Source organism: Nipponia nippon, unplaced genomic scaffold (genome assembly GCF_047370975.1).
Source record: "Nipponia nippon isolate SJK-2023a ecotype South Korea unplaced genomic scaffold, ASM4737097v1 scaffold_32, whole genome shotgun sequence".
Taxonomy (NCBI): domain Eukaryota; kingdom Metazoa; phylum Chordata; class Aves; order Pelecaniformes; family Threskiornithidae; genus Nipponia; species Nipponia nippon.
In genome coordinates, this window is record NW_028262350.1 from 155,482 (window position 1) to 183,164 (window position 27,683).

General features: G+C 42.0%; 1 protein-coding gene across 23 annotated transcripts in view; it reads left to right on the forward strand.

Moving 5' to 3' along the window:
* The window catches only part of TLK2 (tousled like kinase 2), a 44,527-nt gene extending 18,535 nt beyond the window's left edge, over positions 1-25,992 (forward strand). For 21 of the 23 annotated variants that reach the window (XM_087770603.1, XM_087770606.1, XM_087770624.1 and 18 more), the window contains 16 exons: positions 749-916; positions 1,491-1,586; positions 4,540-4,632; positions 6,270-6,380; positions 7,745-7,881; positions 9,282-9,434; positions 13,253-13,319; positions 15,167-15,264; positions 15,597-15,678; positions 17,402-17,493; positions 18,458-18,547; positions 19,030-19,199; positions 20,704-20,842; positions 21,687-21,798; positions 22,797-22,904; positions 23,289-25,992. In XM_087770603.1, coding sequence (XP_087626729.1) covers positions 749-916; positions 1,491-1,586; positions 4,540-4,632; positions 6,270-6,380; positions 7,745-7,881; positions 9,282-9,434; positions 13,253-13,319; positions 15,167-15,264; positions 15,597-15,678; positions 17,402-17,493; positions 18,458-18,547; positions 19,030-19,199; positions 20,704-20,842; positions 21,687-21,798; positions 22,797-22,904; positions 23,289-23,462 — 1,890 coding nt within the window. In that variant the 3' untranslated portion in view covers positions 23,463-25,992. The remainder of the gene's footprint in view (positions 1-748; positions 917-1,490; positions 1,587-4,539; positions 4,633-6,269; positions 6,381-7,744; positions 7,882-9,281; positions 9,435-13,252; positions 13,320-15,166; positions 15,265-15,596; positions 15,679-17,401; positions 17,494-18,457; positions 18,548-19,029; positions 19,200-20,703; positions 20,843-21,686; positions 21,799-22,796; positions 22,905-23,288) is intronic. The other 2 variants (XM_087770617.1, XM_087770618.1) reach the window with 1 other exon arrangement.
* The last annotated feature ends 1,691 nt before the right edge of the window (positions 25,993-27,683 follow it).

Genomic DNA, 27,683 nt, shown 5'->3' on the forward strand with positions numbered 1-27,683 from the left:
CTGGCTTTTAAAGTGAGGGCAATGAGATTCTGAGTGCTGTAATCAGTGTAGCTCAGATGATTCTTATTCTTATTGAACCCAATTCCTGTATCACAGTTGGAAAATGAGTCTACTGCAGGAGAAAGGAGCTGGCCTTTAAGAGATGCAATGCATCTCTTTAAGATTTTGGAATTGCATTAGTACTTTGCTTATCTTGCCGGAGATTGGTCCCAGCTATAATGACAGAAATGAGGTTACTGTGAAGTCTGGGTCCTAGACATGGTTAGGTTGCTGACATTTAGCAGTTCCGACTCAGTTTACTTCACCAGAATAACGAATGTATAATGACATTGGCTGTTTTAAAATGGGTCCTTAAAAAACATCAAGTAGTATAATTTTGAATGCATTGACCAAAGTCACAATGCACGAAGATTTTTTTGCATCTACAACCTATTTTGCCCCACTGGCTCTGAAACACATGTGTTTCCAAAGGAAGGGTGTGTGTTTACCGATAAGGAATTCTGTCCTGTGTGTTCATTTGTTACTTTTTTTTTTTTTCTAATTGTCAACTGCATCTACTTTTTGATGTCTGCATTGGAACAATCACTCCAGGAGTCCTCTTTGAGTTACCAGATCCTCAACATGCTGCCTGCCCATTCCTGAGCTGCTGCTTCGCTGACAACAGTTTTGGCAGAGTCAGAGAATTGCTTTTTTTTAAAAAAAAAAAAAAAAAAAAAAGTTCATTGTATTTTTTTTGACTGTGTTACAGCGGCGAGTGGAGCAGCCGCTGTATGGGGTAGACGGCAGCACAGCAAAGGAACCGCAGGAGGAACACTCTGCTCTGCCAACGCTGATGTCGGTGATGCTGGCGAAACAGCGGCTAGAGAATGAGCAGCTGGCACAGAGGGGAGGTGGCCTCTGTTTTACTTTTGTCTCGGTGAGCAGCTCTGAAAAGATTTGAATCCCAAGGGATGTTTCTAGTTAAGGGATGGGGAATTTGAAGCTTTTCTGCTCAAAGACAGTCGTTCAAGTGCAGCCTGGTTTATTGATGACCAAGTCTACCATCTTCTGGTAAGTTCATCTTCCTTGTGAAGAGTTCTAGGTCCCAGGCTTTGCTTGTTTAATAAAATGACATGAGTTTTAAGTTAATGACTTACGTAGATCAGAATAATAGCATCTGAGAGGCTAATCTGATAGATGCAAAAAAGCAAGAGAATGAAGTATAGTCTTGCTGTGAGAAGTGTTTGTTTTGGCCTTGCTTAATCTCAACTGACATGAATTTATATTAGGCTTTTAAAAGCTTTGTGTTTTTAGCAGGTTGGGCCAGGCTTCTTGAAATAAACTGACTCGCTTGTTTTAATGAACTAAATCTTTAGAGCATTCTTAAACCTTAACATGAAAGTATGGTACCCAGGCCAGGCTGCATCTCCCATGTAAAGATAAGTGTATCTGCATGGGCACTAGTGATCATGCTGAGGAGCATATAACAATACACTAACTTTCTTTTGCAGGCCCAGCAAGGCAGCCCATCTTCTACCGGATCAGGGAACACTGAGCATTCCTGCACTTCCCAAAAACAGATTTCCATCCAGCACAAACAGTCACAGGTATAGCTCACTAGATGATATATCTCTTGGATATGAGATTGAAGCTTGATGCAGCTTGTCTTCCACACCAAAGGATGCCACTTGTAGTAGACATGTTTCCAGTGAAAAGAGCCAGAAGTCCCAACTCAGTTTGTAACTATTGATTGAAGTGAATCACTTTGTTCCTTATCCTGTAAAGGATGCTTTTCAGTTGCTGCTACTGGAGATTGCCTTATCTGTTACTGAGGTTTTTCTGTGTCAGTACTGTGGGCAGTTCTTCAGCTGTGTACAAATGTGCTCAGGAGATGAACACCTTTGCTCTGTCTGTTTCAGTTCTGTTGTATCCTGAATGTTCTTCCTTTCTTTGTAAGTGAAGACGTGAAGGAAACCTGAGCAATAGTTATGAATGCCCTCTATTCAGGCGCTGGGTCATGGGTGTGTCCACACTGCTTACAGTACAAATATCCACAGTCTAGCTGGAAGTTCTTTGGCCTCTGCAGAGTGCACCCATGGCATAGTTTGTCCTGTCAAGGTGGAATGTGATGTGTTCCTGACAGTGCTTCTCAGCAACTTCACTGTCTTGGAGTCAACAAGAGGAATAGCTCTTCTGACTGCACTGCTGTCTTTTTGGTGCCTTTTAAATTGTTAAGATTCTTCTTGTGGCTTTATGGCAAGATTTACTTTCAGCTGTGTCATCTTCCTCTGTTGCTTATAGGGATGTTCAGCTTTATCTGCAATGCACCTTGCTTATTTTTTCTCCAGGCCTGCTTTTAATCTTCTTTGATTTTCATCACTGATTTCTCTGTGACTGACCCTTCCCTTGAGTGATTTTGAAACAATCAGTTTTGTGTCAATCATTTTCTCACATCAGTCTGTGTCAGAGATGATTTTATTGCTGAGGGAAGTTCATTCTCCATTTCCCCAGCATGTGGTACAAGTTCTTTGTGCATGAAGAACAGCAGTTCTGCCTCTGGGGATACTTAACTAGCTTAAGTCTCTGAGCTCTGTTGTGTCACTAGGGTCACATTTGTTGTCTGTATTGTTAAAATGCTGGTCTGTGAAGATACCGGTTTCTTGCTAGTGCATGGAGAATTCTTCTACGAGAGTGATGCCATAACTTGAGAACCTGCCAGAGATAACTTTCAGATTTCAATCTTTGCTGTCCCAACACCAATGCTTAAAATAGCAGTCCCTCCTGGAGTGAGCAAGGTGTTTTTATTCTCTCCTGCGCTTAACATGCCTGCAGGGTCCATCTTCCTTGAAAAGGGTGACATGTTATCTGAGCGTGCTTTCTGCCAATGTTCAGCTTCATGGTATTCTCCAGAGGTCTACATGTAGCATACGCTTAAGGCAAAGAATCCAGGAAGATGCTTGACTGCATGATGAGGACATGTATACATTCTTGTTTTTCCTTCCAGACCTGTTTGGAGTTGATAGGGTTAAAAAAAAAAAAAAAGCCTGTTCAGTGACTTCCAGTTTGAGTCATTTCTGGCAATGACAAAAGGAAGTCAGCATGAGCATGATTTTCTTAGCATTTTCAGTCAGTGCTGGGGCCCTCCAAGTGTTTTGAGGCAAGGTTAGTTGTGATGAAGTCACATGTAAGAGCATGCATCCTGAAGCATGACTTCATCTGACACAGTGCAAGTATGTCTGTGCATTTGGCAAATGACATAAGTCACTTACTAAAGAAACTTTCTGCTGCTTCGCTGAGTGGATGCAGCCTAGGTTTTCAACAGACAGCCTTCTCATTGCCTTCAGTGACAAAAACTTTAGTCGCACAAGCTTCCTGCAGGCTGTCAGGAAGTATAAACCAAGTTAAGGCAGAAGTGCGGTGATCTGCCCAGGCCTTCTCTTTGTCTTTTGGGATTTAGGCTCATCTTGCTTGATGTGCAATGCTGGCAGGTGTTCTTTTTGATCTATCCTATGCTGGGCATATGTAGAGAAGCAACAGTTTGCCAAGTTTGTCTGTTACTTCATGGTGTTAGCTTCCAGGCAAGCCTGAAATTTGGAGAACAGTTATATAACAACTCCACAGGTAAGTCTCTGCTAACTCTTCTCAGAACCAGGATAGTTGCTTGCTAGCCATAAATGTGAAATCTGTTTATGCAGTCATGGAGCATGTGTTGACGTGGGTTATTTTTACATGTTGTATTCATGTACATACTGACTTCTTCCCCTTTTCTTCCCCACCCACTAATCAGAGTACTGAGTCTGAAATATGCCATGTTCTCTAGCAATAAGAATGTCTTTTGTCTTCTGTTCCTGGGTATAACTCTCACTTCATTGCTGAAGGTATTTGAGATAGGTTGTAACCCATAAAACTTTCCAAATAGGTTTCACTCAAGAACTGTAAAGCACCTGTCCCTAGTGGGCACTAATACATCAGTTTGTCAGAAACAAAGACTTGTGCCTAATAGTCTTGCTGTCAGTCTGTTATAATATTTTAAAATTAAGACCTGTGTTTTCTGTCAAGGCCACTTTAGAACCCACAGGTATTGTCTTTTGTCTAGCAGGTGGTTGTCTGTGCCTGTAAATGATCTCATAAATTTGATATTCCAGCTGACGGTTTGGGATTTGGTGTTTTTTTTTTCTTAAGCCCTTTTCCTGTACAAGCTATGTTGCACTGCAGGAAAGGACAGTGAATGTCAGAGACCAACAAGGAGTGGGCAGAACTCAACTATAAAAACAAAACTGGTAGGACACGGCGGTAGCCTGTATGTGTTACCAGTTTGTGTTCTCCAGTGCAGCTTTGTGCTAGCTGACTGAACCTCCTATGCTGGAGCAGCCCACCATGTAATAAGAAAATGAAGAATGGAGAAAGTTTCTTCCCCACACTGCTAGGATGCAGGGGATCAGTTCCTTCTTCTTAGACCTAACTGTTCAGATCAGAGAAGGTTACACTGTGATGTTACGTGCTGACTATCTGAAATATGTGTTTTTCGTAAATGTGGTTTATGGTGATTTTTCCCTACAGTCTGACCTCACAATGGAAAAAATATCTGCACTAGAAAACAGTAAGAACTCTGACTTGGAGAAGAAGGAGGGGAGGATAGATGACTTACTAAGAGTAAGTATTTAAAGTGGGACAACTCTTCTAAAAGTTACTATTTAAAGACACCTAGAATGCATGTGCCAGCTAGGCTGCAGAGCAGGATTTTGTACACCATTTGTAGAACCAGCACGCACAGTGTAAAACAAATCCATTCATCCCTTACTTGCAAGATAATTGTCGAGCTTGTAGATACTTTGTTTGGGCCTGCTTGAATCCACAAGCAGCGTAGCAGTGACTGTAAGGTGCAGAGTTATTGTAGCTAAGCACTAGCTCAGGTGTTTGTGTCCTCAGCAGTGTTGTTGGCCTTTCTTTGATCTGTTGCACAGTTCTTTTGTATTTTGCTACCTAACCTAACATGTTTCTTTTCAGAATTATTCCCCTCTTCTAAGTACTGAGGAACTGACTCCATGTTTTGTTTAGCAGCATGTTCAGTAGCCTTTCAGTAGGCTGGGAAGTTGTATTCTGAAATGCTCATTCATGAGAGTCAGTAATATATAGAGATGGGAAGAACATTTTTTGTTCTTGTTTCTGCTGCTTCACTGAGTGGATGCAGCCTAGGTTTTCAACAGACAGCCTTCTCATTGCCTTCAGTGACAAAAACTTTTGTCTCACATGCTTCCTGCAGGCTGTCAGGAAGTATAAAAAGAGTAAAGCTTCTCTTAATCCATTAGTATTCTTCAGTTAAAGATAAATATAAATAAAATAAATACTAGAATAATAATAATAAATAAAATAATAATAATAATAAATAATAAAATAAATAAAAAAATAAATACCTTTAAATCAAGGATCTTGTCTTAATGGAGGAGTTGTAATTGATTAGCTTTCATCAGCTGGAGAGGCATCTTTTGTGAAGTGTTGAAAAGGATTAGAAAAAACATTAAAGGGAGAAGAGGGAAGGCTCCCTGTGTTTGTGTGTGTCTGGTCTCAGCACCTAAAAGGGCTAAGACAAGCTCATAGAGACATACACAGAGGCACATGTGGGTTTGTGGAAAATAGTCCCTGAAGCAGGAAATAGATTTTTTTTTTTTTTTTTTTTTTTTTTAAAAACCATCCATTGTTTAATCAGAAGCCAGACTGTTGGTTGGAACTTTTTATCAATGAAAATGGTTACACATAAAATCCTGCTGTATGCTGTGGTGGTGTTAAAAACAGCTGTTACTGGGAGCAGTCTATTTAGTGCGGCTGATGGATAGTAACTTGAACAAGAATTTAATTGAAAGTGCAAAGGGAGTTACCCCATCCTTTTCCTCTGCCAGTATTGTGGCTAAAGAGCAAGGATAGTCCCGGGATGACTAAGCTATTTTGAGACTTGGTAGCTGTGGCAAGGTCTTAAATATTTAAAAAAATAAAAATTAAAAAATTCCTTGTGCTTGTATTTAGTCTCTTTGTACCTTAGTTCCTTATATGTAAACCAGGATGATAGCACTTCCCTGTTCTAGAGGTGTATTAAGATTTGAGTGGGTTAAAAATTGAAGAGCTTGGCTTGGATGTTTTGATAAGAGGAACCTAGTCTTTTTTTCTTATCCTGCTGTTTGCTTATTTTAGTCTGATGCCTAGAGCTAGCTGGAGAAACTTCTTCCTAGGTAATGCTTAGTTTGGCTCTGTGAGTGGTTTAAAGTCAAAAGCTTTTCTTCTCTGTTCACTTGTAGGCCAACTGCGATTTGAGACGGCAGATAGATGAACAGCAAAAGATGCTGGAGAAGTACAAGGAGCGGTTGAATAGATGTGTAACGATGAGCAAGAAGCTTCTTATAGAAAAGGTGAGCAGGGGACTTTCCACATCTCTACAGTCACAGTTCATGTCCTTGAAAACTTCTTTGTCTTCTTTTGAGCAGTGAAAACCTGCTCGTATTGCTATAGTGATAAGACAACTGGAATTCTGTCTTGAATTATTTCTCTGCAAATAGAAATGTAATCCTAAGACTGAAATGGTTCAGAATGTTTTGATTTGGTTACTTTTCACAGTTTCAAAGAGTGATCTCCCTTACTTAAGTGAAATAGTCTGACCCCTAAATGCAGCAGGCATTACTTGATTTGGAAACTCGTACACCTGAAAACCAACATTGTCCAGCTCTGGCAATACAAGAGCAGTATCCCATTGTTCAGTGAAATTGCCAGATATGCTCTGTGATATGGGCAAGTGATTTAGACCTTTCCTTCTTTCAAATGGCAAAGTTGGAGGTCGTTGCTTTGTATAACACTCAAAACAATGCATTAAAGACACTGGGGAAAGTGCCAGGCTGCTGTTTACCAGCATCCAGCCTGCTTCAGTGTTAAAAGATTTCCAGATTTCCTGATGGTTAAACAGTGCGGAGGTTTGATTGCTCTTTCACCTATTAGCCAATTACATCTATTGTTTGTGGGCACTGGATGGGCAGAACATGCAGTCTATTTGAGGTGATTTTGTCACAGAGCTGATTGTTCTTGGCTGAATGGGCCTCCCCTTTCTGGGAGGATTTGTAACTCTGGGCTAGGTGTTATGTAGTCCCAGCATTCAGATATGTGGTATATAGCTCCAGTGAGGAGCTTCGCTGGTTCACCTTTAATCCTAACTGACTGAAACTTTGCTGGTCTCATCTCAGGCCTTGGAAATTTCCTCTCACTTACCAGGCACGCTCTGTGACAGACACCACCACCAGTTTTTATGCATGTTGGTGACCTGAGATTGTGTCACTTCTGGGAGTGGTGCGAGTCTAGCATTGAGCTGGCTGATCACTGTATCTTAGTCTTAACAGTGAGTCAAGGTGTATTTTATTCATCTCCTGTTTGAGTGAATAAGGGCCTGATCAGAGCCGTGTCTGGAGTCTAGCTAAGTTACTGATACAAAAGGGTAGTTTTAATCCTACTGCTAGACTGATTTCAGCTGAAGATAGAATGGGTGAGCTGCCCAAGCAGTAATGGGGAATGAAAGGTGAGACTGAAATGTCAGAAAGGAGGCAGGCAAACAAATGCCTGTCAGACCAGTGTGAAGCACCACCAATAATTTGGTCAATGATTTTCAGCTGGATTTCAGATGAACAGTACTGAAACAATGAAAAGCAGTAAATTGGTAGTGATTTAAAGCACAGCATAGCTCTTAGCTGCTGATTTATGGCTTATATTTTAACATGTGTTTTGTTTTCAGTCAAAACAGGAGAAGATGGCATGCAGAGATAAGAGCATGCAGGATCGATTGAGGCTAGGTCACTTCACTACGGTGCGGCACGGGGCGTCTTTCACCGAGCAGTGGACAGATGGCTATGCCTTCCAGAACCTCATCAAGTGAGGACAAGCAGAGTTGTCTTTAACTTCAGTGGCAGAGACAGAAAAACTAAGCAGCTGTGTGTGATGTCTTGCATGTCAAAATGTGAGAATGGTGTGACTGATGCATGAAAGGATCAGATAGAAACTCAGCTACTGACAATGGGGAACGTTTTCGCATTGAAATGAGAAATATGTTTGTGCTTAAACCTCCAGAGACTTGAAACTGGAATCAAATTGTTTGAGTTGACCTCTGGGTTGGAAAGCAGTAGGCTGCCTTGTTGGGTATTCTCAGTGCACCTACCTGGCTGTGCAGTGCTTAGGGTGGAGAGGTGGACCAAATTCCCACATGTATCTTGAGTCAATCAATTTGATTTGCATAGTTGCATGTATTAGTCAAGGAAGGCTAATTAGCTCCTTTTCTTTTTTAAAGTAGAAAGTAGAGAAGCTTAAAAGAGAAAATCCATACTATTTAACTTTTTTTGCCTCCTGGTAACAGTGATCAAAGGGGCTGCAGAAACCTGGAAATGAAGATCAGAGACCCTTTTATGCAGGATGTTAATGGAAATATCCAATAAATTCCCACCTGGCCTAAACCTTTAAGTAGGACTTGGCAAATTAATTGCATTAGAGAGAGCTATGTGTGATCCTTTAAAATCATATCGCTTCTCTGTAGTCTGATAGGGAGGTGCAGCTCTTGTTAGGCACGGATTAAGGACTTTATAATTCCTCCTCAGTTTGTGCTGTAAGGCATGGAAGAAATACTTCTGGAATATTTAACTGCAGTCTCGGTCTCTTTTAAAAAGTGAATTAAGTATGTAAATGTTCAAGTCATTTAGACTTGAAATTTCAAGAGTGCTTTTATTACTGTAAAATGTTTTAAGATAGTGTTTTTATCTTGGAGGAGGGACTGGTTTTTTTAGTGAAATTAGGAACGGTGTTTGTTATATTTTGGAGAACTAAGGATAGTTAAACTGTACCCTTGAAGTATAAGGGTACTTTTTCAGACAGTGCCAGACTTCAGGAATAGTTTTAACAGGAAAGTCTGAGATTTAGAACAGAGCCTTCTAGGAAAAAGCGTGTGGAAAGTTAGTGACTTACCAATGGGTCCCTGGGTTTTCTGTGAGGTTAGCAACTCCTTGTTTTTGGATATCCTCTGCATGAATAAAACCTTTCACTTACTGAAAGGTTCCTATGGGCCAGGAAAAGAATCCCCTTTTATGTAAAAATACCTTTAAAAAATCTGAGTTGTAATGTTTGGCGCATCCTCCTTTTCTGTACAAAAATATTTTGTTACTAATCTTAAAAGTACAACTGATTTGAAATTCGTTGCTCCGATCTGTTAAGAGCAGATGCTGAAGACAACCGAGTACATTCCAGTAGTTATCTGCTTCATGTTTTTTCTACTCTCTTCTTCCCAGGCAACAGGAAAGGATAAATTCCCAGCGGGAAGAAATAGAAAGACAAAGAAAAATGTTAGCAAAACGGAAGCCACCTGCAATGGGACAGACCCCTCCAGCAAGCAATGAGCAGAAGCAGCGCAAGAACAAGACCAATGGAGCAGAAAATGAAACGTAGGTTATGTGGCCTTCTTGGTGCATTGCACAGCTGCATGCTTTGATTAAAGCACAAAATATCTACTGGGAAATGGAATCTTGCCCTTGCCTCTAGGCTTTGCTCCATGCACAAATGAATATTGTGGAATTAGCCTGGCATTCAGCAACATCTGGCTGCAGTTCTAAATAGTTTTCATTGGAGTAAAACAAGGATCATTGCCGAGTCCAGACTTTGTATGAACTTAACTTTTTTTGAATGCAGTAACTTTTTCAGTATTTCTGTTGCATCAAGTTTGAAAAGTGGTGTCTTTAAGTGTTGCAACTTCAGAATTGATTTTGGTATCGCTGTATGATACATGGTGCTTTTTTTTTTTTTTTTAAGGAAGAAAAAAATTGTGCATATTTAGAAGCCTTTATTTCCATGTACTTTCTGGTGAGGCTTTTCAAACAATTAATTTGGTATACTGAAGAAAAAAGATGCTCTCTTTAAAGAGTGCATTAAGCATTGACGTGTATCTCCGAAGCAGTCCTTTGCAGATACCCAAGTCAGGGAATGGAAAGGTGATTGAAGTGCTACTCTTTCTTCTTACAGATTTCTCTCCCCCCCCCCCCCCCCCCTTTTGAAGTTACTGATGCTGTAAGAGTCCTGATATTCTTAGAGAGGAAAGCTGCGTCTCACAAGAAATTTGAGACGTTATTTTTTGGGAAGTTTTTGTGAGTTGGAAATACGTTAAGTCAGAGACTTTCTGCTACCTTCTACCAGTTTTCTTTACAATCTTCATTTTATTCCTGTTGACTAATACCGTAACTCTGTGACACTTTTCTTTTTGCACTATTAAATCTCCTGGGCATGACTTGACCTCAAAGTTCCTGGAGCCCTTTGAATTCTTGGTCTTGATCTTGCGCATGTGAAGCAAAAGCTCCCACTGCCTTTTGCAGTCACAGCAGAGGTGGCACATGACTGGGTGAATTGTGGTATTTAGGGTGCTCTCAGCAACCAGGGCAGAGCCCCCAAATAGGATGCTGGTGCCTGCTGATCTGGTGTATTGTATTGGAGGGCACTGTGTGCTTTCTGCAAATAAGTAGCTTGAATAGAGACATTTACCCCTTGTTCTGGCCAAGTGAACTTAAAATCTATTAACTAAAAGTTTTAAAGACCTCCTTTTGCATTGCAGCATTTGAGTTTGGAGAAGTAAATTGAATGTCTGTGCATGGATATTTTGAAGCCTTTCTGTTCATTGCTTTCACTTCTAAGGGACAAGATGACGCTTTCACTGTTTCTGTAGGGATGTTTTTCCCCAGCAGACTGGCGCAGCTGTAGCGTGGCTTGTTCTGCAGACGTGGCAGCACAGGTCTTGATGTGCCTGGAAATCATGATAATGTCTGGGATACCTAGTGAGCGTCTGCTTCTGTTGTGAGCGTGCCTTGACATAATCTAGCTTTTATTGGGTTTGCTAGTAAGCCTTTTTGTGCTACCAGGTCTTTTTCTCTGTGTTTCTTGCTGGTTTATCATTCTTTGCTGATATATTTCAGGGTTTTATCTTTGTGGTTTAGAAGAGCTTCTTGTGGTGTTCTTGATAACAACTGCTTGCCAGTGTATGGATGTGGTTCATGTGGAGTGTTTTTAGCTTATGAAAACATTGTTTTTGCAAGTCAGCTGAAGCAACTGTACTGACTGACTACTTGTTTAATCATTAGTCATCCTGTAAATGCATTTGTTGGACCGATGTGCATCAGGTAGGAAATTTTCTGATTTTTGGAGGGAGGTTTTTTTTCTTGTGGAATTCTTACAGAGGCTGTCTTTTAGGCAAGTTGAATATAAAAGTTTCTGAAAGTTGAATAAGAAGCGGACAGCCAAATTCCTTCATTTGAGTTTTGGTCCCTCTTTGGTTCTTCGTTGTTGCTGTGTCTTAAAAAGGAAAGGAAGGTCCCATGATGCAAATTTAAACGTGTGCTCTCCTGAAACTAGTTTCTAGCCTGTGAATAAGAAAAAGATTTTCATTCAGAAAGGCTAATCTGCTGGGGCTTTTTGAGGTTTGTTAGGGCAGCTTGGGCAACCTTAGAGTCTTCAGCTGCACTAGAAGTACTGTATTTCAAGCATGTTTCTGTGAAACAGGGCAGTGTTTGTCTTAGAGTCTCCTTGATTTTTGTAATGCTTGCTGCTAACAGGCAGCAATTTTGGGTAATGTTAGCCTGGTGGTACTCATTACATCTGTTGCTTAATGAATAGACTGTTGGTGTTTAGCCCTGTATTTCATTTGTGCACAAGAATATGTGGAAAGCTTGTTGCTGGTTTGTTCAGTTGTCTTTTTATTCCTTATACAGCAACACCAACCGAAGACCTAAACTTTTAGGGCAGTCTTTTAGATTAGCTGAATCTGATTAAAATTCAGGCTGTTGGGGGGAGGGTGGGAGGTGTGTGAATTGGCATCCTTTCATATGAAATGAGACAACATGTAAGCATTTATGGTACTGGCTGTGTTTTGTATGTATCTTTTAATTTGTAATAAGCAGTTCCTTATGGTCGAGATTCTTTCAAAGGGAACTTGACTTGTGAGTTTTGCATTGAATTTATCAGCTAACAACTGCTTTAGCACTTATTTCAACTATGTGGACCCTCTGCATTATCAACAGTGGAGAGAAGCTGGGGCATTTCAAGATGAGCACTTAGTCAGCTGAATACTACCTCCTCTCAATTTACTGTACAGCGAGGCAAGATCCCACGGCCCTGCACAGACATAGGACTCGGTCCCCTCTTGAAACTAGTTGTGGTATTGATGCTGTGGAGACCTCATACACTAACCTTTGTACTAAGTACTATGCAGAGCATAACTGCTGCAACAGGAATCCTGGGATACGCTTTGAACTCAATTTAGGTTCAAAAAAGATATTTATATGCTGTCAGGTGTGTATCTTGTTTACAAAGTAAACAGATGCAGTTGATAGGGGCTTCATAACTTTATGTTCCTATGTGTGATACTTTTACCAAGCTCCTTGTTGGTAGTAGTGAGAAAATTAATATAATGATTCATTTTTCTAACCTTAAAGATCTCAGCACATTGCTGCATTTCACAAGTGATGGGATCTGTCATTATTTTAGTGTAAGGTTGTGATTTGCCTCTCTCCTACATGGCACATGTTGGCTATAAAAGACATTGAAAACACTATAAAACTTTTTTTGACCAGCCACCTGGGATAGAAACTTTGCACATCATTTACCATCAATAAAATGGAGATTATTCCCCTTATCCCATTGCTTCTCCTGACTACACATGAGGTCAAAGATATGGTAAGGTGAAGTAGATTTCCCAAGGTTTCCCTGGAAGCCACTTTGCAAAGCCTGAAACAGGAAGAAGTTCTGAATCCCAGGTCATTGCTGTTTGTAGTGGCTCTGTGGCCAGGTGTACTGCTAGTCCCAGAGTGAATAGCTGGGTTGAATTATCCAGCTTTTATTATAAAGAAAGTATTGAAAATGAGTCGGTAAAGTAAACTTTAAATGGAAAAATAAGATGTGGAGTATTTGTGCTTCAGTGTTCCATATTTAGATTATGGTTTAGCTTTCTTTGTTAAAAGTCAGTCACTAGCCTAAATAGGTGTTATTAGGGACTTGGATTTGAAATTAATATGTGCTTTATCAAGGTTTAAGCTTTTGGGTTCCTTTAGATTGATTACGGAAAAAAAAAAATAGATTGCAAAGTTTACATAAAAAAATTTCCTGCCAGCTGTTGCCATGCTCTGTGTAGTTGTCACTTCCACTAGAGATGTGTATTCTGCAGACTGCTCACTTTATCATATGTGTTGAAACCTAATGCATTGGACCTGTCTCTTCTGTGCAGGTTAACATTAGCAGAATACCACGAACAGGAAGAAATCTTCAAACTCCGACTAGGTCATCTTAAAAAGGTAAGAGTTAACTGCAGAAAAGGCTTTTAGGTAGGTTTTTGATTCAGTGTTCTATGAACAATAGCATGTCTCTGTAGAGGTCACCACCGTTTGTTTAATAATTGAGAGGTTTTTGTTGTGTGAAAGGGAGGATTTTGTAATAATTTTTTCCAAGGCAGTGGTATTCAGGAAAGATGTTCTTTGCTTCAATAAATACGTTTCTGTGTCCTTACAGTTACAATTTCTTGCACTATGACCTGCCTAGCATTGGGCTCTGTGCGTGTCTAATATGGGGGGACATAAAGGAATGGACCAAGGGAAGAAAATTATAAGAACACAACAAAAACTGCAACCATCATTGACTTTCCCATTTGTTTGCAATATCGAGTAACCAGCATTATCAGTAACAGCCTAATAAAGTCTCTTGGGCTTTTGGAAACTAGTAGTGTTTAGGTAGTTGCAATGTACATTTGTTTTCAAATACATTGGCTTCAGTAGGAACTGTACCTGCAAGTGAGGTTATAATTAGATAAGCTGTTGGTTACCTTTCAAGTGATTGCAATAACCTATAAATAAGGTTTCTGGGACACTTTGACAGATGAAGTACTGAAAAAACAAATAGATGTCTTCTATCATTTCCTGGTTAGCTGTAATCTCTGCTAAGGCCAAAGAGTTTTCTTTCCCATATGAAACAAAGAGGAAGCGTGCAAATGCATTGCTGGAGTCCCCTTTCTTTTCTCAGGTGGTGCCTGAGCTCTACACTTAGGTTTTCCTGTAACCTTGACACACAAGTTAAATGCAAGACCTCATTAATGCTACTGTACTCCTTGTTATTTTCAGTAGCAAGGGAAAGTTAATGCACACATGGAATCTGCTGGCACTCTGCCCATTGTGTTTTATTGACCTGTGAGCAAAGATGAGTGATATGGGCAGGAGTATGCTAAAGGCATGCTTGCTCTACAAGCTTCTGCATTGCTAGAGTGGATTAATTGCAGGTCCATCTGTGCTGGCATGTAGTGTGCTACCGTAGAACAGAGGAAGCCATTTGGAAATGGACCTTAATGGAAAATGAAGTAATGTTCTCGGATCGTGGCATTGTCTGAAGCTGTGCTTATCCTTCTCCACTTTTGGAAACTGGCTCATTCTTTGTGCCTAAAAATAGAACAAGTTGAGAAGGGAAGGAACAGAGTCACAAGACAAATGGGTAACTATGTCCCTTGAGTCATATATAGCAAATAATACTGCTCAAGGCACATGTTTTTGAGGTTTGCAACCCTGTCCACAGTAGTGTGAATTCTAGTGTTTGAGGGCACGAGAACTTCCAACTCTATAAACAGTATATCAGAACTTCCACATGGCACTAAGTTACACTCTGACCTGTTCTACCACTTACCACTAATAGGACCACATCTTGTTCTTTCACATTCTCCATCCTCTCCGGATGCTGCTCCATCCCCATGTGGCACACATGACATCCCTGTTCCTTACTTCTGAGGGCTGCCCTCTTGTCCCAGCAGAGGCTGAGTTCCTACAAAAATAGCTGCATAGCACTTAATCAGGGAAGGAGCAGGACCAGAGCTACAATGCTTCTTAATTACAGAAAATGTTAAAAACAAGAAGGCATAAAGATATGTCTGCTCCTGTTTATGCATAGGTGTAAACAAAACTGCCCAGTCAGTTTTCATTCCTGTCACCTTCCACCTGACTCTTAATTGACTGTGACCATCTCTCTAACCTCCCAAACAAGTTATTTACCAATAACTTCTTCCCAAGTGGAAGTACATTTGTGTTTCCATAAATCAGGCGGAAATGCTAACTGCACTATCTTACACAGTGTTGTGTTTTCCTTTTGTTTTTTCCTTGTGCAGGAAGAAGCGGAGATTCAGGCAGAGTTGGAACGGCTAGAGAGGGTTAGAAATCTACATATCAGGGAATTGAAAAGGATACACAATGAAGATAATTCACAGTAAGCACATGGGATTCAGGGACAAGAACATATAACAATTTTTTATTTGTCCCCTTCATAATGGGAAACAATCTTTTTTAAATTGGCATAGTGATATTACCTGAAGTTCATGTAAGACAAAGGCTTCCAAGTGCATCAAGGTAACATTATATAGACTTTCATCAGTGCAAAGTGATCAAATAGTATCAAATCTGTCAGTTGTTAACACAGTCTTAATGTTTTTCTGTCCTAATATAAAAATGTTGGTTTTAAGCTGTGGAGTAGCTGTAGTTTATTGTGCACTGGATTGCATTATTTCTGTCAGTGTTCTTAAACTGTATCTTTCTCGCCAGATTTAAAGACCACCCAACGCTAAACGATAGATATTTGTTGCTACATCTTCTGGGTAGAGGCGGCTTCAGTGAAGTATATAAGGTAAATTTGAAGTGGCAATCTGTGGTGTAATCTGAATCTGCAACGAAATATTGCAGGAAGCAGAATTTTTACACTTGTTTTCTCAGTGGTGTGTGTGGTTGTGGAGGGAAGAAGGGAGGACAAAGCATTTGTTGCATCTGGCTTGCATTAGACAGAAAGCTTGAGATTTTTACGTTCTGCCCTTGTCCTCAGAGGTCAGATTTCCTGCAAACGTGTGTTTCAAAAAAATGTTGCACCAAGTCTGCAAGTTTTGTCAGGACAGAGAAGCAAACCACTTGTTTCTTCAAGTGCTACACACAAATATCTTAAGTAGTGAAGTTTTATTGAGTATGGCATAGCAAGTCTGAACGTCGCTAAATAAGAGAAAATAGCTCCAATAATAAGAACAAAGCCTTTATTTCCTCAGGGTAGAAGGCTTTTTTCTTGTGTCTTCATTTTACGCTCTGAAATAGCAGACTCCGTGTGTGTGTGCGCGTGCGTGCGCGCAGTCTTGGGACTTCCTTGGAACTGAGAATTACTTGTGTGTCAGCACTCTTGCATTGCCAAGACCTGTGATACTTTGGTGCTTGCTATTTGACTATTATGCTTAGAGCTTTTTCAGTTCTAAATATTCCCTATCTGTACCCAGTAGTTGTTAATTCATGTTAAATTTGACTAGAATGAAAATAACTATGCCAATGCAAATATTGGAAACTTCACAGTGATTTATTATTTTGATGCAGTACAACAATAGATATCTAAACCAGGGGGGCTAGACTGTTCAGGTAATGAAAAAAGAGTGTGATCTGCATGTAAGTACTCTGAATTTCTCTTTGGTGGCTTTGCTGACTAAGTAGAAAGCCTTGGCTCCGCAGATGAAAGCAAGAGGGTATGAATGCTTCCTACCTGACTGTGCTTAAGAGTTGTAAATATGTTATTAAAACAAAGAAATGCTTAGCCCTTTTTCTCCAGGGTCTTGGACGATCTATTAAGCGTTAGAAGTTAAGTATACAACTTTTGAGATGGACACAATTTATCCTTGTCTGCTTACAGTAAGATTTTGCCTCATCCTATAAATTATTAGCTGTTGCTGCTCTCAGACAAGGGAAAAGATTTCTGCATTTCTCCAAGAGCACACAATTCCAATGGCCTGTTCTTTAAAGACTACCTAAATAGCAAGAAACTGGAGGGAAAAATACACCACAAGATTCACCACAGTTCTGCCATTGAATTATCCAGCTTCTAAATAAGCTGAAACATTTAGCTCCAAGATGGAGAGCTGAGCTACCAGCATGAAACAAAGTGTTAAAAATCCTCTGTATGTTTTGTTGGGGTTTTTTTGGGTTTTTGTTTTGTTTTTCTTTTTAACTGGGTGTAGAAAATGGATTAGGTGGCTTGGGGGAATAATGGTAGGGTTTTTCACAGTGTGATTAACTGACTATATTTTGGTAATTTGGCCTTTCTGATCCCATTGTAGCTCTGGTGGTAAAATGTCAGAATAAATGCGGCATTAGTTAGCTCCCATAAGGAAGGTCAGATCAAAGCACAGAATATTCAATTGTTTTCAGAGTTACTTGGTTTCATTAGTGAAACTAATTACATCAAAATGTGGGTTTGCTCTTCACTCAGTATGTTGTAATGCTGATTTCCTGGGTGGGGATATTGGTTTGTTAGAGCTTGTCTGCTTTGGCAGTATTAACTTGAAGTTGTGATTCCTACTGATTTTCAGCTCTTCTCTCTGCAGGCATTTGATTTAACAGAACAGAGATATGTAGCTGTGAAAATACACCAGTTAAATAAAAACTGGAGAGATGAGAAGAAAGAAAACTATCACAAGTAAGTAAGGCTGTCAAGCAGACAGCTATGTTTCCAAACTCCTCCTGTATTTGGTTATCCAGTGCTTGTGAACAGGCTGCCATTTTTTTCGTGTGTTTTGCTGCATTTCAAAAGCCACTCTCTGTCCCAGTAGCTACTTGCAAAAGTTATGGTCAGATTAGAAATGTTTTAAATGTGTGTGCACACACAGACACAGTTTTGTGTAAGCATTACAGCACAAGGTTTTAAAGCACCAGTGGTGCTCTATGAAGAAAGCATTAAAGTGGCTTCTCCTCTCTGAAATATCTAAGCTCTGCTCTTGTGGGAAACAGTTGTTCATGCCCATCTTCCAGGTACACACCTGCATTGTGTTCCCTGAAAGCCTTCCCCTTCCCTTTGTTTCCTAGAGTACTTAATCCTTTCACAGATGATTAGGACTATACTATGTCATTGCCTAGAAGGGACGTACAGGAAGCCTTTTGGTGTTGGTAACACTTGTTCCCTAATGCCATGGATTAGATAAGCTCTGTAGAATGGCAGCCAAGCCTTCTCGACAGAGCTTCAAAGATAAACCTGTGACCTTAATTCCCCAACAAGTCACTGGGACAAACTAAGCTGAATTTGAAGCCTGAAAGTTGGGCTGTTGAGCATCATGGAATTTTTCTAGAACTTGCTGACTTTTGTATTCAGCTGTTTTGGATCCCTTAATGATTTATTATGAGGTTATTCTATTTTGGCAAGAGTACCATTAATCAAGATGAGTTATTTTGTAGTATTGCCAGTGTTTGAGATGCACTCACATTCTGTGGTTCTCAAGAACTGTTCTGTGCAGTTCCTTGTTTGCTTGCCTTTTCTTAAGCTGTCTGAGTAACATGTATGGATTTGATTGAAGTTGGACTGCTGTGCGCTATGACTGGGTTCACTATCTGCAGAACTTAGAATTAAGTCACTTGTATGACTAATGCTCAGACTTTCCTATTTTCAGACATGCATGCAGAGAGTACAGAATTCACAAAGAACTGGATCATCCTCGAATAGTTAAGCTATATGACTACTTTTCGCTGGATACTGACTCGTAAGTTATGTTGCTGTGTCCTTTGACTTGGTTTTACCCATTCACTACAAAGCATCTGGTCTCTTAAAACTTTCCAGGAGAGTCCAGAGAATGCCCACACCAATGTTACAAACTGTACTGCAGAGATATCTGAGGCAGTTTCAACTTGTATTAGTTTTCTAGAGATGCTAGCTCACAAACCAGTATGCCGTATTGTAGTGCTTTACTAGTAAATCCTGCTCTTTGTTGGCCTGGGCAAATGCCCCAGCTGATCTAGCTTTCTGCTTCTCAATCTAGCACTTAATGGGGGATCTCTGACCTTTGTACTATTGAGCACTGAGGACTGCGCTCCTGGTAGCTTATTTCTAGAAAGGGATTAATAGGCTGGAGGACTCTTAATTTAATAAATTGACCAAATAGGTGAATCTTACAGGCAAGCAATAACAAAATGTTCTGGTTTCTATCAGGTGCCTTAATTACAACAACTGCTGTTTTGCCTTCAGGTTTTGTACAGTGTTAGAATACTGTGAGGGAAATGATCTGGACTTCTACCTGAAACAGCACAAGTTAATGTCGGAGAAAGAGGCGCGATCCATTATCATGCAGATTGTGAATGCTTTAAAATACTTAAATGAAATCAAACCTCCCATCATACACTATGACCTTAAACCAGGTATGCTGTGCTGCTAGCTGACGTGCTTAAGGATGCTAACTAAAGGTAATGGGTTATAAGTAACATGGGAAAGTTTAGTGTGGTCAGACATCAAAAAGGAGACAGGGCTGTCTGGGAAAACTAACTTGCAACAAGAAAAAAACTAAAATGCATAGAACATGCTGTGAAAAGGGTATTGTCTCCCAGAATGGCAACATAAAACAAGGAAGTAACATTCCAGAAAAAGTAGCCTCCTTGTTCAGAACGAGCCCTTGAACCACCAAGTGTCTGTGTTTGGTTTCTTAATGTCCTGCTTGTATTCTGCTGTTGAGAGCTTCTGTTATTGCTTCATAAAGGTCCCCATAATTACTACTGTGTTTCATGTTCCCATTCTTCTGGCTTATTCTTTCTGTAATTATCTGCCTGAAAATTTGGTGGCAGAAGGTAACTTGGAAGTCTTTGTGAGCTGCCACGCGATATGAAAAAACAAAGGTGAGGACACACAGTCAAACTGTGTTTGCTCAGGTCTGCCTTTGAATTCAGTAACATCTGCCATGTAGAAGGTCCTCTCCAAATGTTGTTGCAGATTTCCCTTTACCATTGGGCAGAGTCACAAGGGGAAAAATGGAAGTGCTCTTTTTTGAGGTGATGCATGTTGGCTACATAGCTTTTTTTTCCTAGTCCAGTAAAATTCAGCCACCTCTTTGGGCAGTTATCCCTGGCTTGTCTCCCTATACTGGTGGCATTTCATCAGTATTGTGTAACTGGTATGTGATGTGGTTTATTGCATCAGCATGAGGAATCTGTACAGGAGGTGGTGCTGTTGCACTAGTTCTAGTGACCCTGTTTCTTCCGCCAGCTGCCGACTGTTCTCATGTTGTCTGAGCATGCTGCAGAGCTCTGCCTACAGTTGACTAAAGCTGTGATTCAGCCACTGCCATCACACACGATTCTGCTGCTTTATTGTAGGCTTTGAGAAAAACAGTGATGATCTGACTTCTTGATCCTTGATGGATTTGTAAAAGACTCTTGCCTAAGCAGTAATTGTCCTTTTTGAGCTTAGAAAGCCACTGGGGAGCACTGCCAGGAAGGAGAGAGTTTCTGGCTTGTTGGGAGGCCAGGGCAAGTCAGGACTTCTGGGCAGAATGAGTCATAATTGTGTATGTGTATTTCTCTCCTTGATCCTCCTTTTTGACCTGCCCTTCCAACGGGACCTTTGGGAGGGGTCAAAATAGCATGGACATCAAGCTCATTTGGCTAAGAGGGCTCAGAATCTGGAGGCTCCAAGTAATGTCGGGCCACTGGGTCATTCAAGGATGGGCAGATCAGTTCTAGCACTTGGTGGGAGCTGAGTTGTCTCTGCAGCTCAGGGTATTGAGTGTTACAACATCTACCCCAGGCTGCTGCAGCTCACTGTGTAGTTTCCTTGTCTTCTTGTGCAGGGTGCCAGAGTTCAATGCAAATTTATTCTTGTTTTTTCCCTGCTAGATGCGTATGTAAGGGGCTGTTTCCTTTCTCTGTCTAGGTAACATTCTTCTAGTCAATGGTACTGCATGTGGAGAGATAAAAATCACAGATTTTGGACTTTCCAAAATCATGGATGATGACAGCTACAACTCTGTTGATGGCATGGAACTGACATCACAGGGCGCTGGTACTTACTGGTAAGCATTGCCTGGGGAACTTGCAAATTACAGATCAAGAACAGTTTATAAACAGCTTTGGATCTATGTCAGCTCTGTATGTGCTGCCATTGTTTGTGACAGCTTGAGATACTGGAGGTTTGAGACCCTGGAAACTGCTCTTGTCACACAGCTCCTTTTGAGGCTGGCAGCTTTTTACTTTTCAGTGGGTTAGTGTTTATACATTTGAAAACCATCCTTTATCCAAAGGGCCTGGTGAAAAACTGCATATGCTGCGTGCTGCTGAGATAGCGAGCTCTGGAGTGGAGCTTTGCTGCTTTTTCACAGTCCATAATGGCACTGTCAAACAGTTTAAGCAAGGAAGAGGAGAATACCATGCCTATTTGGAAATTCAGGTACATCAGGGAGATGGAGAGAGTATGCCACTGAAATGAGGAGGTGAAAATCCATAGTTCGCTCTTACAAAAGATGTAAATCTCGCAGTGCTGTCTAGCCAGAGCTTTGCTTTCAAGTGTCATGTGAAAGATGTTTTCAGCAATACTTTATTCTCAGTGCCAAGTGTTGTCAGTACATCACCTGTGGCTGAGAGCAAGACCTATGGTGAGTGCCACTGAATGTGGTGAAAAGACACCGACTGTGCTGACTAGCTCAGACCATGAGTGTCTGGAGAGTCCTTGGGATCACTGTTCCCAGAAGGGGTATGCATTGGTGATCTTGGCCCAAAGATGCACAGGAATGAAATTGGGTCCCTTGAGTCCCAAGCCAATATCTGATCACAGAAGCTTGTTCCTTCCTTTCTAAAGGAAAATGATTGAAAGTATTTGTAGATGCTGCTCGTAACCTGTTGTCACTTCCTTCTAATCAGGTATTTGCCACCAGAATGTTTTGTGGTTGGGAAAGAACCTCCAAAGATTTCAAATAAAGTTGATGTCTGGTCAGTGGGAGTCATCTTCTATCAGTGTCTCTATGGCAGAAAGGTAAGAAGTTATTTAACTCCTTTCTTAGTGGTGATTCCCAAGCCTTTTGGGAGGTAGCCCTGGCTTCTGCTTCCTTCTCCTTCCCAGGCTTAGAAGGTGCTTCTGCCTTGTCTCCTTGTCATCAGTTCCAAGGCAGAGCCCATGCTAATGAAGTGGGGAGAATTTACTAGGTTGCGTTTTGCTCTACATGGCGCTTCCTTCAGAAGCAATGTTCTGCAGAACGTCTCTTTCCACTGGGCGTGTTCCCACTGAGGCCGTTATGAGCAGGACAAGTGTATCGTTCAGGGCTGGGCACCTGAGGTTCTTGGTCTGGCATTGTTTTGTGATACTTTCAATGTGCTAAATCTTTGTTGAGCCTGATACTGCTTGATGGCTGCAAGTGTTTTAGAAAAAAAAGTAGGTACAAAGATCCACTCAAGAAGTTTTTAGGATGGGTTCTGGAAGAGAAGAGTCTGTATTAGGAAAAGATGATTTGTCCTGAGAAAAGGTAATTTGTTTTATGACAACAGGAGGAATAGATTGGAGCAGGAAAAGGATTCCATCAGCTCTTGTTTTCACAAGTCCTTGGTAACCAAGTGTTGTGAAAGCCTGGGCTGACAAACATGCTGTGTTGCTTAGCGTTGTCAGTCAGACAAATGGTGGAACCAGCCCAGCAAAGATTGAAGTGGGTGAATCTCCTGTCGGCTTAGATAGATGAAGGCCCTCTTGCACATGCTGAAGCTGACCTACGAGGTGTGGAAGCCAGTGGAGATCCCTCCTGAGCCAGAGACACCCCAGACACACTCCAGCTTGGTCCCTTTTGTTCAGTTTAAGTGTGGGAGAATGTGTCGTGCTCATCTAGCTGGAATCTGCAGCACCTTCACAGCATTCATGGGCTTCTTGCCTGGAAAAATGCTGATGTCAGGTGATGATAAACAGTAGCATTATGTGTTTTTTAAGGCCTGTCACTAGCCTTTAACAACTGTCTTCCTTTTTTTTTTTTTTTTTTTTTTTTGTAGCCCTTTGGTCACAACCAGTCACAACAAGATATTCTCCAGGAGAACACAATTCTGAAAGCTACTGAGGTGCAGTTCCCTCCAAAGCCAGTAGTCACGCCAGAAGCAAAGGTAAACCTTCTTGCAGCGAGTTTGATCACACTGTGTATGTCAGTCGGCGATCGGCACTGGTAGTTCTGTCCTCTTGGTTTCCCTAAAATCAGCAGGAGTTCTGTGTTTAATGCTTGCCTCCTATAGAGTGCTCAGTGGCTTTGTGTTGTTGTAGTTGTCAGGCTGAGGATTGAACAGAGTGCAGTGTGTGCCTCTGCCTGTGCTTTCTGCTGATAAAAGATGAGCTTCTGGTGTAGGAGCTGGCCTGTCTCTGTGGTCACTGGGGAAGGAATTTCAGTGCTGGGGTTGTCAGATTGGCCCTGCTCTTGAAGAGTTATCTGTCAAAGAAAGCTTCCTGTTTCTGTCCGTCTACTAATTCTTGTTTTGCCTTTGGGGTATCTGCAGGCATTTATCAGACGTTGTTTGGCCTACCGAAAGGAGGATCGGATAGATGTCCAGCAGCTGGCCTGTGACCCATACTTGCTGCCTCACATCCGCAAATCTGTATCCACAAGCAGCCCAGCTGGAGCTGCAATTGCATCAACCTCTGGATCATCCAATAACAGCTCTTCAAACTGAGACAGAGTAATAAGCCAAAAACTGCTTGAGAAACCGGCAAAAAGACTTTCAGAAACAGCTTTGGAATAGAGGAATCCATAAGGGTCTCAAGAAACCTGTACCAGGTGCTTTTTTTCTCTTGCTTTTTTCCATCCATAGAGCATGACAACATCAACTCTCATCAAGAAAACCTTCGGCATCTAGGCCAAGCCATGTGGATAGGAGATGGCTTGAGGTTTATCCAGTAAATGACCACAAAAGGGTGGCTGCTCTGAGCAAGGAGGGGAAACTCAAGAAAAATACAAAAAGACATGGTTCCATGTACTGTGAACTTCTGAACATGCAGCCTTGGGGAATCCAGGACGCCGTGTGTGCTTCATATGAAGAATGTGGACTTTGGAAAAAGACTGGGCTAGTCCAGTGTTGATATTTAAACATTGTTCTTTTTTCTTTTAATAAAGTTTAGGTAACATCTCCTGAAAAGCTCGAAGCACCAAGGTTCAGCTGGGGATGGTATATGACTCTTTGCCCTTTGGAGGGGAAAAAAGTTGATCCTGCCTGTTCATGGCACTAGAGTTAGTGTTTTACCCCTAATTAATTTCAGTTTTTTTAAAAATAACAATTTTTTGGAAGAAAACAGTTTTCTGGTCTCAAAGTGAAACCCGTATTAGCAGGTTCATGGCAGTGTCCATTCTGCAGATGGTGCAGCTTTCTGCTCTCTTGGGGTGGCCTCTTATGAATGATTCTTCTTCTCAGGAGGGCGGTGGAGCCCATAGGAGAACAGGCCTGCGTAGATCTCCTGTGATCAGAGTGGATCACAGCTCAGACTGCCACAAGGTTTTTGGCTGCTGCTTCATAGCTCTCACAACGGTTGCACCTTTTTAATTTATTTGCAGTGCTGTTCTTTTTGAAAACACATTCTGACAAGTTCACGATGTGCTCTCTACTCTCTTGAGCATGATATCTGTTGACTGTTGAAAAGGCAGGCAGCGAACAGGAAAGAATCAGAGCACAGCTCAGTTGATCACAGGTGTGATCTGTGCTCACGCAGTACTGTACATATCTTGTTCATGTTATAAAAATCCAAAGCTGAAGACTTGTCTGCTCTTCTCAGTTAGGTGACTTGGCAGCAAAGCTTCCTCTCTTCCTTAACGCTTTCCTTTTAAAACTTGCTGACTTTCCTAACTTGCTGCCATTGTTGCATCCGATTTCAAATGAGAGGGAATGAGATAATGTTCTTGAAAGGAGCAAACACCCTAATTATTATTTTTGTCTCCCTTCTGTAATCTGCCTGGAAGAGTCTTACACCTTCAGCTGGAGTCTGCCTGCTGTGAAACGCAAGCCTCTTGTTCCCACTCTGCCCCCTTTTCCCTCCACGTTGAAGGAAAACTGAAAACACACACAAAAAGCACAGCACTTGAACATGTGGCAGCCAGGTTGGAGTGCTCCGAACATGTGGCAGGAGTTCATAGCCAGAAATATTTAAAGATGCAGTGTTCAAGAGCAAGGTTTGTCTCGGGAGGGAGCTGAGTGGTGCACTACTGCAATTCAGGGTGTTGTTTAAAAAGCAGATTACCCTGTGCACACTTCCTAATCCCATACCCAGACCACCATGGTGCGGACTGTCCTCTGTGTGGCACCTCTGGGATTGTACCCACCACTCCAGCAGTGTGTGGGCTGTTTGGGGCGCTCAGTACCCAAATGGCATTATCATGGCAAACAATGTTCTCTGTCACACACTTTCAGAGAGAACTACCATTTGTCTGCCTTATTGTAAGCCATCATCTGCAAATATTATGCTTAAAACTGATCAGGAACTTTTAGTTAACTGAAAGATGGAGGAGTCTGTTGAAGTTAAGCAATAGACCTCAGAAGTGGAGAACTCTGCTGCTTTGGTTTTTATTACTATTTTTGTAGTGACTCTTGGGCTTTTAATTAGATGTATTCACTTGCAACTGCATTAAGGTGGTCTCTAAACTGTAGTGTTTTAAACAAAGTAAAGAAATACTGCATCTTTAAATCCTTAGCCATAATTTCTTAGCCCTTTCCATCCATGCTGCTCTATTTTAGAAGTTAACTGTTTAGCAAGCAGCACTTCGACATGTCTGTTCAGCCTCTGTCAGGCGAAGTCAGGGTTGATGCTTCATCCCGTTTGATGATTTGGTGTCTGTCCATATTGGTGAGAATTCTAAAAGGGTTTTTTCTATCCCAGTCCCCTTGTTTCTTGGACATACAGTGTGTGCTATCTCTGTGGGTGTGATTAGTTTTGTGTCAGATGCATTTATTCCTGCTGTGCAACACCCATCCAGGGGCCTGGGGACAGTGTTGGCCTTTCCCGGGGCTGACAGCAGTGAAGAACCCTAGTAGAATTCTGGCTGCGACACCTTCCTTGTTAATATGGGTTTCACTTTCAATAACAGACCCTATTGCCACACTGTTCATTTACTTAAAGAAAAGTGTATGAAGAATTTGTAACTTAAACCAGGCCAGACTGTTTTGGCTCTACCCAACAGATGAGACATGGATATTAAAATAAGTTTTAAGAAACTTATTTGCTTGGCTCTTACTGTTTTGCTCTTTGTAGCATTGGCATGAGCTCTCTTATGGTGGCTGCATGGAGGTGACATGGGACAAGATGAGGAAGAATGGAGGAAGGTTGCATTCAATAGCCCAGAGCAGTGAGATCTCTGCATCGGAGGGGGGAATCGCTCCCTGTGCAGGCTATTGCTGAAAATTACTGAGTCTTGTGTAATTACTGGCGTTGATCTTATGCTGGAATATCGAGACAGACATCTGAGGTGGGTTTGTCCCTCATTTCCAATACAGTAGTAGCTGCCTTAAGAAGCTATATATGTTCAGGACACACAAAACACCTTTTTTGTGTCTGTTGATGAAAATTTGGGTTTAACTCCCCTGCCCTGGCTGGTTGTGCCACTGCCTGCTAGCCACTCCCCAGCCCATGGGCACCTGAGGCTTGTATCTTGGTCACCCAGAATAACCATGTTGAGCAGTGAAGAGAAACTCAGCTCCTTTCATTTCTTATGGCTGAGTCTTGTCAGCTTTAAAAAAACAGACAGCAGAAAATGAAAAAGGACCTTGGCAGCTGAAGATGTCGAGTCTGCTTCTATCTGGACTAATAACTGGGGAGTGCCAGTTCACACGCCCAGCTCCTCTGCTAGCATCTCCTAACCTCTGTGCCAGGCACCCCTGCCATGAAGCGGGGTGGTACCTGCCTGCAAGAGCCTGGTTCCTCTGGAGGAAGAGTTGCTGGGGATCAGGGTTTCTCTGCAAACCTGACGTCACCCTTGCTGCACTTTAACTTCAAGTCAGCTTTCAGCTGAGTGCGAGTGAAACCAAACACCGAGAGCAGCTCGGCTCCCTCCCTGCTGCTGCAATTGATTATTTTTCAGCCTCCGGTGCCAGTTTTGATGATGCGACACACATTTGGGCAGGGGGAGGTGGCGGCAGTGTTTCAGCAGCGAATGCACAAGCATCCTGCGGTGGCGACAGCGGTCAGGTCTCCGGGCCAGGTACCCACCACGCGTGCGTGACATGCCCAGGAGCAGGGATGTATATGGGATTACATGCTCAGCTTGACGCCAGTGGGAATGAGACTTACTGAGGGGCTGCCACACTGGATGCTTTGCCTCCTACGTTAGTGGTTAGGAGTCGTGCTATGAAATGAGCTTCCTTCTGCCAAATGGCCAGTCCCAGTTTATTTTGTGACCTGGCAAACCCCTGACACAAGGTCTGCTATCACTGCCAGTGTCTCCCTGGGGTTTGTTGCCAGAGGATGTTATTTGCTGGGTGCTACACAAGCCTGGCTCAAGCAGCCTTGACTTAAACCTTCCCACTCCCAGCATGGAGGAGAAGAGATTTGCAGCACATGGAAGCAAGACCCAGTGCAGCCCTGGCTCCCACCCAGCCTGGAGGTGCCTTTTCTACCAAACGCTGATGAATCTTTGCACTGAGCCCCTGAATTTCCACCGCTGCACGTGGCTGTGTCCACGGCCTCTGCTTTGCCCTGGCCCCGGTGCTGCCCTTGGGGGCAGCCGGGCGCCCCATGGCCATCGCTCTGGGTGGGAGTGAGAGGCCAAGCAAACACGGAGCCGCTTGGCCTCCCCTCACCACGTTCACACCTAGGAACAGGCGTTTTGGCCACAAAGACGCTGTTGTCTGTGCCAGGCGGGGGATCGGGAGCTGGGACCTGGGCTGAGACACACTCTTATTTCATGCATTAAC